Source organism: Phalacrocorax carbo, chromosome 4 (genome assembly GCF_963921805.1).
Source record: "Phalacrocorax carbo chromosome 4, bPhaCar2.1, whole genome shotgun sequence".
NCBI lineage: Eukaryota > Metazoa > Chordata > Aves > Suliformes > Phalacrocoracidae > Phalacrocorax > Phalacrocorax carbo.
Genome location: NC_087516.1, coordinates 15,173,377 through 15,186,312, shown reverse-complemented (window position 1 = coordinate 15,186,312; position 12,936 = coordinate 15,173,377). Strand labels below are relative to the sequence as shown.

Sequence of the window (12,936 nt, the reverse complement as noted above, 5' to 3'; positions counted from 1 at the left end):
AAATATTTTGTAGGTTTTATTTAAATTAAAGAAGAAGAAAGTAATAACTTGAGATTAATCACTTTTTGGTAAAAAGATGAAAGATGAAGCACTTGTTTGACCTGAATGAACATTTTGTTTCCATTTCTGGCATTATTTATAACTCTTTAGCTTTCTCAAGTTATGTCCATTTGAAAAATCTGTTTCAAATGGTAAAGTCATCATGCTTGACAGCTATGTTGCATCTCATTGTTTGATCTTCAATGTTATTCAAACAATGTTAAAAAAACACTAGAAAACAGGAAAAGTAATTAAAAAATAAATATTAAAAATATTTTCTATCAAAAATGTATTGATCTGTTGTAACAAGTTGGATGACTGGTTCAGTGGGTGGGAGATTTCTGGTTGGTACCTACGTGTTGAACTCAAGAAGAACGAGGACTGCCTGCTTTGGAACAGAAGAGGGTAGACAGCCTTGCTGGTCATTGCTCTTCTTTTGCATGGAAATTACAGTATATAGAGATTGAAAGTCCATTGACAATACTAACAAATTTAATACCACTTCAGTTTTTTAATAAAATTGGTATATTTTCAGCCTGTGCCATTTACTATCAAAGTTAATAGAATCCTCATATATTACTTCATCAGTGGTGTTTATCTCCAGGCAAATTAGTTTTCAAATCAGTCGTTTTCTTCATATGTTGTGAGTGGGATTGGAGGCTTCAGTATTGAGCTGTGCCTCTAGAGCCAAAACAAGACTGTGCTTAATTATGTGACTGGTAAAAACAAAGTTCTGTTGCTTTAGCACGTAGAACTAGGTGAGGTGACTCACAGATGGAAAACTCAGGGTACGATCATTCTTTTGCCATGTAATTATGAAAATGGTGGTGTTTTGTCTTGTGTTAGATCATATGTAATGCAAAGCTATCTGGTTGTGATGTGCTGGGGAGAGGCCAGCACATCTCCGGCAGATTTCCCAGCCCTGGCTGTGACTCTGCCTGGGAATCTTAAGAAACTTTTCAGTCGCTCACAAGGCTGAACCAGATGATAATGGCTTCTCCAGCCATTCACCTGCAGGCTGTAATGTAGGAAAAAGCCACTTAAATCCATATTTGTGGAGAGAGGTAGCCGTGGTTCTCTGGGTGGATTTTCTACTTCATCTTTCAATAAAGAATCATTGCAGCACAGCTACTGATCTTGTAACTTCAACCACTCTTCCATGTGTTCAGGAAATAAGACCTTGGATGTCAGTGCTTGAATCTGTCAAAGGCCCATCAAATCCTACATATAACTTCTTTTGTAAAGTATTTCCTTCTGCAGAAGTTATGAGGCTTATGAGTCACTGTTGAATTAATGAGTCCCTCAAACTAGAGCAGAAAGTTCTGTAAGATGAGAGCTAAGAAATACAGATGTTGGTATAGTATGAATGAGAAAATTAGATGCTTTGAAATTTTAAAAATATATTTTTGTGATTTTCTTTGTATTTTTTCAACAAAGTAATAATTTTCCATAAAGAACATTTATTTTCTTTGAAATAAATATTTTTTCACATTTTATTTGACTGCTATAGAATTAAATAATTTAAAAATTGGGGGGAGGGGAGAAGGTGTAAATCAGTTTTTCAGTTAATTTCAACAGTTTTTGGAAGGAGGTTGATTTTTATCACTCCTGTGAGCCCAAATGTTTTTTCTAACTCTACAAGTAGTAAGTAATTTTCCTCAGTGTATGTTTTTAATATCATGGGTTTAAGGATTAATTATAATGTCATAGATATGTCAGTGTTGGGAAGTTCTCAAAATGGCAAAAACTATATGTAGCATAAGAATGCCTATAGTTATGTCAGCTTATTGCTGTTTGAAGTATATTCTCTGGTTCCTACATACATACGTTTACCCAGAGTATGCTTGTTTATATTCATATACAGAGTCTCCGGCATGGCACTCAAGTTTTTAGGATGGGTAATTGCCATGCCTTTGAAGTACCGCTCTTTAGTTAACTATGATATGTTTTATTTTAAGGCTGTGGCACAAGTTTGGAACTGTATCCATTTGGGTATAGTGTTGTACTTTGGGACTCTATGCAACATGCAAGAGGTAGTGTTTGTTAGGCCCTTTTTGGTTTTATTTATGGATAATTAAGTATAATTGCCTAGAGTGCTTTGAATATGACTAGATTTAACTATTGTCATGCTGATGTCTACATAAAATATATTTTCTTTTTAGGAAATGTACATTGCTCCTCAATAATGTGTTCGCAGTGACAGCTGCATTGTTGATGTCCTTTGCCTTGTTGGCAGGGTCATTTGAAATGCTCATACTGGGCCGCATTATAATGGGTGTTGACGCAGGTAAGCTTTTATCATGCTGTACATATCCAAAATGCTGGTGCCATGCATAATCTTTCTCCTCTCCCCCAGTTAGATCTTTCTTTACATTAAAGAGGCTTTTCAGGGATTAGTCACACTGGTTTCTCTTGGGCAAACCAGCAGAATAGAGGTCGGAGGATCTGATGTTTGGAGAAGACACTGGAATGGATGCTAGCCACTGCTGTCCAGCCACGTTGTTCTTCCCCCTTTCCTCTTCCAGCCCTGGTAGAGTGCATCTGTCTTCATGCCATGAAAATCCTTTGGCTAGGACAGTGTAATCTGTTTATTAAAGCTGTTTGCTGCTCTGTGTTTAGAAGCTAATGGATCCCATGCTAATACCAGTAGGATTAAATGGAAGGTTTGGTACATCGTCATTTGCTCCTAACGACATGGTCTTCCCAGTTTAAAAGTAAATCATGTAGGCACTGGTGCACCAAAATAGTCGTGCAGCTAGCAGTGAGGCTCTCGGAGACTTCACAGATCAGTAGATGGTGAGAAATATTTACCTAACATGGAGACAGACTTGATGAATTAAGATGGTTTTACCCTCTCAGTGTAATTGCCTGATTCTAAACAATGGAACGGGCTTTGGCCTTTGCTTTGCTAAGCCCCCTTCCGGGCAGGTTTTGTCTATGTTGTCAGCAAGCACAAGCTACCATTTGAAAATGGATGTGTCTGTCACTTGCAACATGAAGTTCATTGGTAATGTTGGTGCTGACTGCTAATTTTTGTCTCAGATTGCCACCAAATAACTGAACTTCTGCAGCTTTGTAAATATTGTCATTGTACTGAGCAGGGTGTTGTGTCTGTTTTCTCCTGGCTTTGAGCAGCATTCTCGCCCTTGTTTTATGCCTGCTATTAAGAGTTCATTGGCACTGTAAGCCTGTATTGAGAGTAACATCTGCTAATACCTTTTACAGTAAAAATATTTCATCTGACGGTATCTGTGCTCTCTGCCTGATGCATTGGGTTGGTATTTTTTTCCCTTGCCTGCACCAGTCCTAACGTGACTTTGGTTGCTTTGGAATGAACAAATTTAAAATATAAAATCCATTCTCCTGGTGATTCTCATCTCTGAGTAACCTTTGGTGCTTCTCATCAAATAGCAGCCTATGCACATCACTGCATATCTGTAATAGATAAACAATCCCATGGTTATTAAATGGTGCAAGAGTAATTCGACATGCAGAGAAGATAAGTCATATTATCTGTGGATAGATATAAATCTGTTCTTTGCATGTTTTTATGCCCCTCTTGTGAGCAGATTAGCACTCAAACTCCTTCTGTAGACTTTTGTTTTGTACCTGGCATAATGAAAAGGCAATTTGACTTAATTAATGGGTGTTTTTTTTTTTCCTTCCTTCGCAGGCATTTCTCTGAGTGCCCTTCCCATGTATTTGAGTGAGATATCTCCTAAGGAAATCCGTGGTTCATTGGGTCAAGTCACAGCAATTTTCATCTGTATTGGTGTCTTCACTGGTCAAGTTTTGGGGCTGCCAGAAATATTTGGGCAAGTAGGTATTTAACAGATGTTTTCTGTGAAAGAACACAAGCATGCTTAAAGAGTTATATTTCCATATTTTGACTGAGTTCTTACAAAAGTGGAAAACACAAACACTTTTTTTGTTTTTAAGTCCTTTGAAAAGCGGTTTCTTACATGTCTTTTAAAAGCGTGAACATGTGACTGAATTTGGTAGAGGTGGCTAACAGTTTCAATAGCTTGAGCTGCTGTGTGTGTGCTTACGCAGGTTCTCCTACCCCACTCCCATTTCTTGACACATTTATTTTTACTGGTTTCCAGTTTCTTTGAGTACCATGGAAGTGTTTAAGAGATTTATTTGTGTTTTTAATTTATAGTTTTTCAGTGTGAGGTAGAACTGAAAAAGGCTTGGTTAGAGTTTGTATGAGGACCTGAATAGAAAGACTCTTACTCAATGATTATAGTGTTCCTTGTAATGCACTCCTACTTTTAGACTAGGAGGTGGAAGAGCAGAGTTAATATATACCTTTATGGAAAGAGATTATCTATTCTGAAAGAGGTTATCTTGCTGTCATAGGCTGAGATTAACTTGGTGGCCACTGGATGTCGTCATTACTCTGAATAAATGAGGTCGAGGTTTATTTAGGCTGGCACTTGGAAATACTTTTCATTGGGAGATCAATCTTCAAGGCAGTATGGAGGAAACGTCTGCATCAATCCTCTTGCAATGAAACCCGAACTAAGAATCCCTTCTGACAGCCAGCAAAAGTAGTAAACAGTTGAAAAGCGAGGGGAGCTTGTCTTCCCATGTCCATCCAAATTCAACTCCTTTGTAAATACATGATACCATCCCCCCCGACGCTTTTATTTTTGTCTGACTGGCTTTCCTATTCTGTCCCTTTATCTTTGGGCTCATTTACCCTGTTTAGCTCTCCTGAGGGCAAATGTTTTGATTCAATTTACCCTTTACTGAAAGACAGATTACTTCCCCCTACTCCCCCACCAAAGCAACAGGTTTTAGGAAAAAAGCTTAACATGTTTTTCACTGACCTTCATTGTGTGGCTTCTACAGATGTCCCTTCTCTTGCTTTGAAAGCTAGTCTGTTACAAATGAGTGTATTAAATGTCAAGAGGCTGATTTGACTGCCTAGAATATATGTCAGCACTTATGTAGTATGGTTTTTTGGTTTGGTTTTTGGCTTGTGGGGGTTTTTGTTGGTGTTTGTTTTGGTTTTTTTTTAAACACGTGCACTTCTAAAGGTGAGGTGTCATGCAAATTCTTATTTCCTTGTTAGGTCTTTGAGACATTTTGAATAAGAAATACTTATTCCTTGGTTTCAGCTCACTCTTTTTGTTTCTTTTCTCCGCTTTCCTCCCCTCCTCACTACCAAATTATGGAGGTTGTGTTTCTGCTTCTATAACCTGCTTTAGCATGGAGTTAATTAATATTGCCCCATGAAAGATAGCCTTTAATTTGTGTAAGAAATATGCTTTATCTGTAGAATTAGTTCTTTTCAAGATGGGTGAAATTAGCATGTAAGAGGAGCAAAGTTTTGGCTGGTGTGAATTAGCATATTTCCAGCAAAATTATTGGAGCCAGCTTGAATTTTCCAGTTGGGTATGTGGGTGTATTTTCCTTTTAATATATTAATAAAATTTAGTACTGAGGGGAAACCTCAGGCTGTTTGTAATATGATTCCCTAGTGTAGTCTTAGCCTTCTTTGAAGGCTTTATCAAAATTTCTGTCGGCTTCAGTCAAGCCAGGATTTCCTTCCCTAGCTTTGTGTGGTTCCCATTGAAGTCAGTGGGTGTTTTACACCAGGAACAGCAGTCATTGCCAGCGGACATTGCTGCAGAGGGTACATGTGATGAGTTCACTTCTGTGGAAGCTGGGAGGCAGCAAACATGGTGTCCTCCTGAGTTAATCCTTCCAACACCTTCCTTTCTCCCCTCCCTGGAAAACACCTTGCTTAAATTTCTGTCACTTTGTTCAATCAAGTTCAAAAGTAGGCTTAAGACATTTGCAGGCCATTCTAGTTGTCTGCATCAAATCGTTCCCATATTATTTAATTTCTTTTCTGCCATTTCTTCTGTTGGAGAAATCTTTGTTGCATCTGAAGTGAGGCCAGTTTCCAGATCCACAGCAACTGTGTTTTGGAGACAGCCTCATATTCATGGTGTCTTAATGATTTCAGCTGTAACTGTAAAGCAAACACTCGCTTTCCTCAGAATCTGAGGACATAGTGTTATACTTAGTCCAAGGCTGTAATAAGCCACTCTGTGGTATAGTTCTACCTTTGTAAAATTTGTAAATTGTTTAAAGAAAATAGACGGGACAGCTGCGATCAGTAGGAGCTTGTTGCCAGTGATCACTGATCTGCACAACTGTTCGCACCAGCCTGTGGAAAACCACCTCTGTTAAGTCTGTCTAACAATGTCCGGCTTTTTAATGATCATGGCTTAAAAACTCACAGGCGTGGTTTTTATTGCTCTGTGGTAGGTTGCTTGTTTCTTTCAGTCAGTTGTAAATAATACTAGTTACAAATACTTGTCTTCTGTCGTAGTTTCATAACAATTGCTCCTGAGCTCTTTCATGTATCTGTTACTTGTAACTTGAGCAAGTATCTAAGTGGTTATTAACCATAGTATCTAAGCAGTGATGGATTTGAAGAAAGGTGGGACAAAGACCTAGCGAAGCGTGTTGCTGGAAGAGGCTGTTTGGAAGAGGAGTGGATATGGGGAGGGCTGCAGGCTTGGCCAAGGTCCTGTCTTGTAAGAGCAGATGACAGAAACGTTGCTTGTGTGGCCAAGTAAACAGAGGGAAGGGAGAGGAACTGACTGCACCATGTTAACACAAGAAAGAACAACTACAGAGGGACTAAAGTGGCTTAATCTCAAGGACAGAATTGCTACAAGAATAACTTCTTATACATGTTCTGTGAGTAATTCCACGCTGAAATTCAGCAGAGTGATGTTTGGAACAGACTCCCAGCGGAAGTAGCTTGAGCAGAAAATTTGGCTTTTAAATTGGAGCTTAATGCATATTTCTGGATTATACTGGGTTGTTGCCTTCAGTACTTCTGTAGAAGTCTCCTGCACTGTCAGGTGTCTACCTGACTACAGTGTCAGGTACAATGTCATAACAACTACTGTCAGGTCACTACCTGGCTACAAAGGTGTCTCTGCTTCTGTAGAAGTCTTTCCACAGAAAAGGAGAGCATTTATGCAGGCTGTGGGACATAGCCTTACAAGCTTTTTTTAACAACCTAATTGATTATTTCCTGTTATCAAAAGCAACAGTGTGTCTTTAAACATGGAAGTGTGATTAAAAAAAGCTCCAAAGCACTTACTGCTTGAGGCCATTCAGAAAGTCATTACTGATTTTTGTGTCAAGTAGGTTAAGCAGCCCCAAAGTGATGTTTTTTTTCTTTAAGCAATCTTTTATTTATGAAGACCAGCCCAGGTGAAGCAGGAGGCATGTGGGCAGCCCCAAATCAGGTGCTGGACAGCAATGGTCAGCTTTGGCTGTGTTACTGTCTTAAGGCTGGTTGGCTATTTCCTATTCCTGGAGCCTTTCCAGGATTTCTACTGGAAGGGCTGGTGGTTGAGGATCTTCTGATTTCCTTCTGATACCTTTTCATGTCAGTTCTGTCGGCTTATTCTCATTATTCTGTTGTTCAACTGTTATTTATCCCTTAATATCTTTCTCTACCCCTGCCCAAGCGTGTTTCCTTTGTCTTACCCCCATCATGCGTTTCAGGTTAGACTTCATCTCATCTAGTAAAACAAGCACTTTAATCTCCTCCTCATCCTAGGTGCATTTCTCTGTACCAATTTTGGTTTTAAATTTGAACCTGAGAAAACAAGATTATACAGATAGCCCAGAAGAAATGGTACTTTTTAAAGTAGAATTATGTGGAGTATTCCCTTATTTCTTGGTTCTCCTGGAAATATTTAGGCTAAAATACTCTAGAAGTGTATTTACTTTTTTTTTTTCTGTCATACCGTGTTAACATGTACTTGCCAAACACTACTACATCCAATTTTAAAATTATAGTATAATAGAGCAGATGCAAAAAAATCTAATGATGACTGTAATACTTAAATACAAGCATTCTTCTGGATTCTGAGTATACAGACTTTTATTCTATTTGTCTCCAGGGGTATTTTTAGAGTATTAGGTATGAAGGTGTTCCTCTAGTGAGCAGCGCTTACCAAGAGTGATTATTCCGAAAGAGAAAAGCTGCAGTCATGACACTGGTCCTCTGCTGCTGTGGTTTGATATCCTTATTTTCTTTCCCCTGTCTTAATTCCCTCCCATCCAACAAATCCTAGCAATGGTTTTTGTTCAGGGTTCTGATTCTTGTAGATCATAACCTGTAGGAAACCACAACTACTATGTCTCCACTGAGATTTGGGAAATTACATAATGGTAAAGCTGGCTGGTGATCGGGCTACAGAGCACCACCACTTCACATGCTGGTGACCTGCTTCTCTTCACCACCCTGACTGCTGAGAGAAGCGTTGCTCATTTTCATGTGCTAGCATCTTATTTTAGTCTTTGGTAAGCCAGAGTCCCTAATTCTTCAGGAAGCCATGGCAGCTGTAGGTGACAACTTAGCGCTGGCCCACAGGAGTGCAATCATGTTATCTGCTGTAATGCGGGCACTGAATTATTGCTGCTGGCTACAAGATTATTTTATTTGGGCCATTTGTGGTTGTATGGCATGTACAGCTTTCCATATATCTGACTGAAGGAAAAAACAGATATTAAGATACGGAGGAACTGTTTCAGACCTGTCAATTCTTCAAACGCTGTCCTTCAGGTGTTTCCATTCTCTCTGTTTCTGTGACTCTGCAATTTAATCACCCAGGCCATTTTTCTGACAGATTGCTCCCTGCAAAACAAAGGCCAGTGCATTGTCAACTTCAGTTTTAAAAGTGAAAGTTTACACTTACCCTCTTAGGGGAATATTGTCTGGCCTGATTCTAGCCAGAACAGCTGTTTGCCATAGGTAGGCTAATGGAAAAATAGACTTTATTTACTTTGGGAACCCTATTTTTTATGTTTCTAGGTCATGTACTGTTTCATAGTATGTCATCCTAAAAACCTTGCTTGGCTTGCATCCTAAGACTTATTGAGGCAACACTTTCTGATGAATCCCTATTGCTACTGTAGGTGCTTCCAGAAAAAAAAAAAGAGTAGAACAAACAGAAAAACTGTAAAATTCCTGATTTGTCCATCTCTTGAATGTTGCAGGTGGTTTTGGTCATCCTGCTTTTAAAAGACTTAATCAAGCAATATAAGGTACAGGAGGGAGCAGCAATGATTAGAGATGGGAATTGGCTTCTTGAGGAGAATGGGCTGGCTTGACAGCCCTTATGGGTAACCCCTTTCTGGGTAAACACTCAATGCAAAACAAAGTACAGCAGAGAAAACTCATAATTTGTCTTTAATTGGTGTCATTGTGTAGATTTTCCTCAATTTTTTTTAAAACACATTTGGTATTTGCCAAACTGCTGTTTAAGTGGTTATGAACTTTATTAATTGGATGTTATCTTTGTCATTGAACAGCATGATTTACAGTTTTATATTCCACTTTTTTTTGAGGAATTTGAGTAGCTTTAAGGCATATCTGGCTAGAGATTATCCGTTTTTTAAAAAAAGAGTTAGCTGGAAATAAGTCTGTGACACATGGTGATACTGGACAAGCTGTTCTCCCCCCACAACTGATTATTTTGGCAAATAAATTCTGTTGTTGATACAAATATCAATTTCTACATCAAAATGAGCTAAATTTGGGAAAGGGCTAATGAGCTTCATAGATACTGTACTACATGTCTAGCAAGGAAAGATCTGTGTGATGAATCCCTTTCAAGTTAGTCGTTCTTGATCGAAGTGGTCCTTGCCAAGGAATTGTGATTTTTTTTTTTTTTTTTTTTTTTAAATCAGGCTAAGATCTTCCGTAGATGCTGTGTCAAACTCTAATTTTCCTTACAAGACCTCTTAAAAATGACATATTTGAAGTGATGGATAGTTGTGTATTTAGGGAACCTTATATAGGAATTTTTCATTTTGCTTTACCAAGTCCTTTTAAAAATACTCCTTCACTTGCACTAAAATAGGCAGTGATGGAATAGTAGTTTTACAGCCTGTGCAGTTAAAGGCTGTTCTGAAAACTAAGCTTTGATTTTACTTGTCAAATTGTTATTTTTAGTGTGTTTTTTCCTTGGTTTTTTTTCTTTTTTTCTTAACTGATCCTCCTTCCTAAGACTCTTGACTCATTTAAGGATTCCTTAAAAACTGTCAATAAATTGTAGATGAGAAATGAAAGCAATTCAGAATTGCTCTGGTGGCCACCAATGATAAAACGGTTGGTTGGAGATGCTCTTGAAATGAATCTTAGACATTAGCATGATAACACAAAGTATGGATCAACCAGTTTTCTCATATTTTTCTGTGAGCTCTTTTGTTGTGTTCATCTTCTCCTTGAGCCATGACAGTGATTGTAGTTAAAGGTATTTATCTTTAAGATATGAGTGAGAATTTGTTTCAGAATATAGAACCAAGAGCTCTTGTGGCAATAAGAAACAGAGGAGAACTTAGCAGGTGAGCTCATGCCACGGTGTGAAGCGTCTTGGAAATGAAAGCAGCTTATACCTCAAGGATACATCCTGTTTACAGATATAAAAAGGTGTTTGTAGCTTCCATTAGAGTAGGACAAAAGCATCCACTACTTCAGCATTTTCCAGAATCACTCTAATTTCCAAAGTCTGTGATGATTTCAAACATCCGGCTGTGTACAGTAGAAAAATGTAACATCTTCATTCTGCCTAGTTATATTCTAGAAATATAGCAAAGTGAAACAAAGTCTAGTTGGAGGCCAGTAACTAGTTGGTAACCCCAGGGGTCAATACTGGGTCCAATCCTGCTCAGTATCTTCCTGAATGACCTGGAGGATGGTGCAGAGTGCACCTTCAAGACGTTTTCAGAGGACATCAAACTAGAAGATGTAGCTGATATGGCAGAGTCATGCTGCCATCCAGAGGGACCTCAACAGGCTGGTAAAATGAGCAGACAGGAACTTCATAAAGTTTAACAAGGGGAAGTGCAAAGTCCTGCACCTGGGGAGGAACAGCCCCATGCACCGGTATATGCTGGGGGCCACCCAGCTGGAAAGCAGCTTGTCAGAAAAGGACCTGGGATCTTGGTGGACACCAAGTTGAACACGAGCCAGGAGTGTGCCCTTGTGGCAAAGAAAAGGATCCTGGGCTCCCTTAGGAGGAATATTGCCAGCAGGGAGGTGATCCTTCCCCTCTGCTCAGCACTATTGAGGCCCCACGTGGAGTGCTGTGTCCAGTTCTGTGCTGCTCAGTACAAGGGAGACATGGACAGACTGGAGAGAGTCCATGGAGGGACTACTAAGATGGTGAAGGGACTGGATCACTGAGGAAAGACTGAGAGAGCTGGGGCTGTTCAGTCTGGAGAAGGCTTGGCTCAGGGGGATCTTATCAATGTATATACATGAAGGGAGGGTGCAAAGAAGACAGAGCCATGTTCTTTTCATTGGCACACAGTGGCAGCACCAAAGGCAATGGGCACAAACTGGAACACAGGAGGTTCTCTCTGAACATCAGGAAACACTTTTTTCATTGTGAGCATGACCAAGCACTGGCACAGGCTGCCCAGAGAGGTGGTGAATTCTCCATCCTTGATGATACTGAAAAGCCATTTGGACATGGTCCTGGGCAATTGGCTCTAGGTGGCCCTGCTTGAGCAGAGGGGTTGGACCAGTTAACCTCCAGAGGTCCTTTCCAATCTCAATCATTCTATGATTCTGTGATGTACTGACTGTACCCAGAATTGTATATAAAAATTACATTGCAAAGATCTCAGTATATTTGTGTTGAACTTTTGAAGAGTGATTTCCTAAGGCTTTTAAACCTGAGCTCAGACTTCAACTAAACCACATGCCCAAATGTGTGAGTACTCCTGTTAATTTCAGTGGGACAGTTTATATCCTTAGAAACATGCTGTTTTGTGGAGCCTATTGTAGTATACAAATTGATAGTTGTTAATTAGATCTTAAGAGCAAAAATTAGTGTAGGACGTGGGAAGAATAAACTAGGAATTTGGCTTATCAGTTCTGGTCCCCAGGTTTGGGTTTTTTTTAATTGTGTTTTGTTGTTGTGTTTTTTTTTTTTAATCAGGAGTCACCTAAATTTGGAGCAAGAGCTTGGTTTCAAGTACTCCTGTAAATGCTCTGCTATTGAGACAAACTTTCAAAAGATGACTCCAAGTTCCCCTGGTCCTAGACATTCCTCTGGACTGCCAAGCTTGTCTGGTGTTTCTTAAAAGCACAGAAGCAAAGCTTCTTTATGTTCTTGTAGTAAAATGCAAAACTCAGACTTAAAGGCTAGAGCCTTCCCAGAATAGTATTTTAAAACTTCTGCTAAGGATACAGGAGATAGACTGGTACTTGTAAATGGCTGCTCAAATCCGTAATGGCATTTGAATAGCTCAGAACAACACCCTTACAAAGAAAGGAGCTCCTAAACACAATCTTTTAAACTCCCGACCCCCACCCCCGCCCCGAACAACAACCGAAAGAAGCAGCACAGAAACCCAGAACTTCTGCATTTATTCAGATAATCACTTATTTCAGCAGGTGTTTGTATGCCTTTCTGAGCCTGGATTGATTATGTGTATCTGGATGGAAATCTGCCTGCCTCCAAATTGGTACCAGACAAGCCAATTACGAGTTGCTTTAGATAGTGATTCTGAAGTTGGCAGTCATTTTTGAAGTATGCACTGGGTTCCTTTTTTACCTAGCGATGGGAAATTTCCTTCACCTCTTCAGAGTAACACATAAGGCACAGACTTTCTTATGGCTGAAGCAATTTTTGTGTCATTTATCAAGGCACTTATTTACAAGCTGTGAGTTGCTGATCAGGGTCTTGGAGGTCACCTCACACAATAGTTGATGCAGCCAAAGGAGGCTGCTGTGCAGCCACCAAGCTAGAGATGCATTGCCTTGGTGGTGCTGACAAGGGTACAGAAATGCTGGCAGGACCCTTTAGGTAGTTGCATATTCATAGTTCAGTAGTACCC

General features: G+C 39.5%; 1 protein-coding gene across 3 annotated transcripts in view; it reads left to right on the top strand.

Annotated features, from left to right (window-relative positions):
- The window catches only part of SLC2A9 (solute carrier family 2 member 9), a 114,564-nt gene that overhangs the window by 18,858 nt on the left and 82,770 nt on the right, over positions 1–12,936 (top strand). For all 3 annotated transcript variants that reach the window (XM_064449137.1, XM_064449139.1, XM_064449138.1), the window contains exons 4-5: positions 2,202–2,326; positions 3,713–3,858. In XM_064449137.1, the coding sequence (XP_064305207.1) occupies positions 2,202–2,326; positions 3,713–3,858 (271 nt within the window). The remainder of the gene's footprint in view (positions 1–2,201; positions 2,327–3,712; positions 3,859–12,936) is intronic.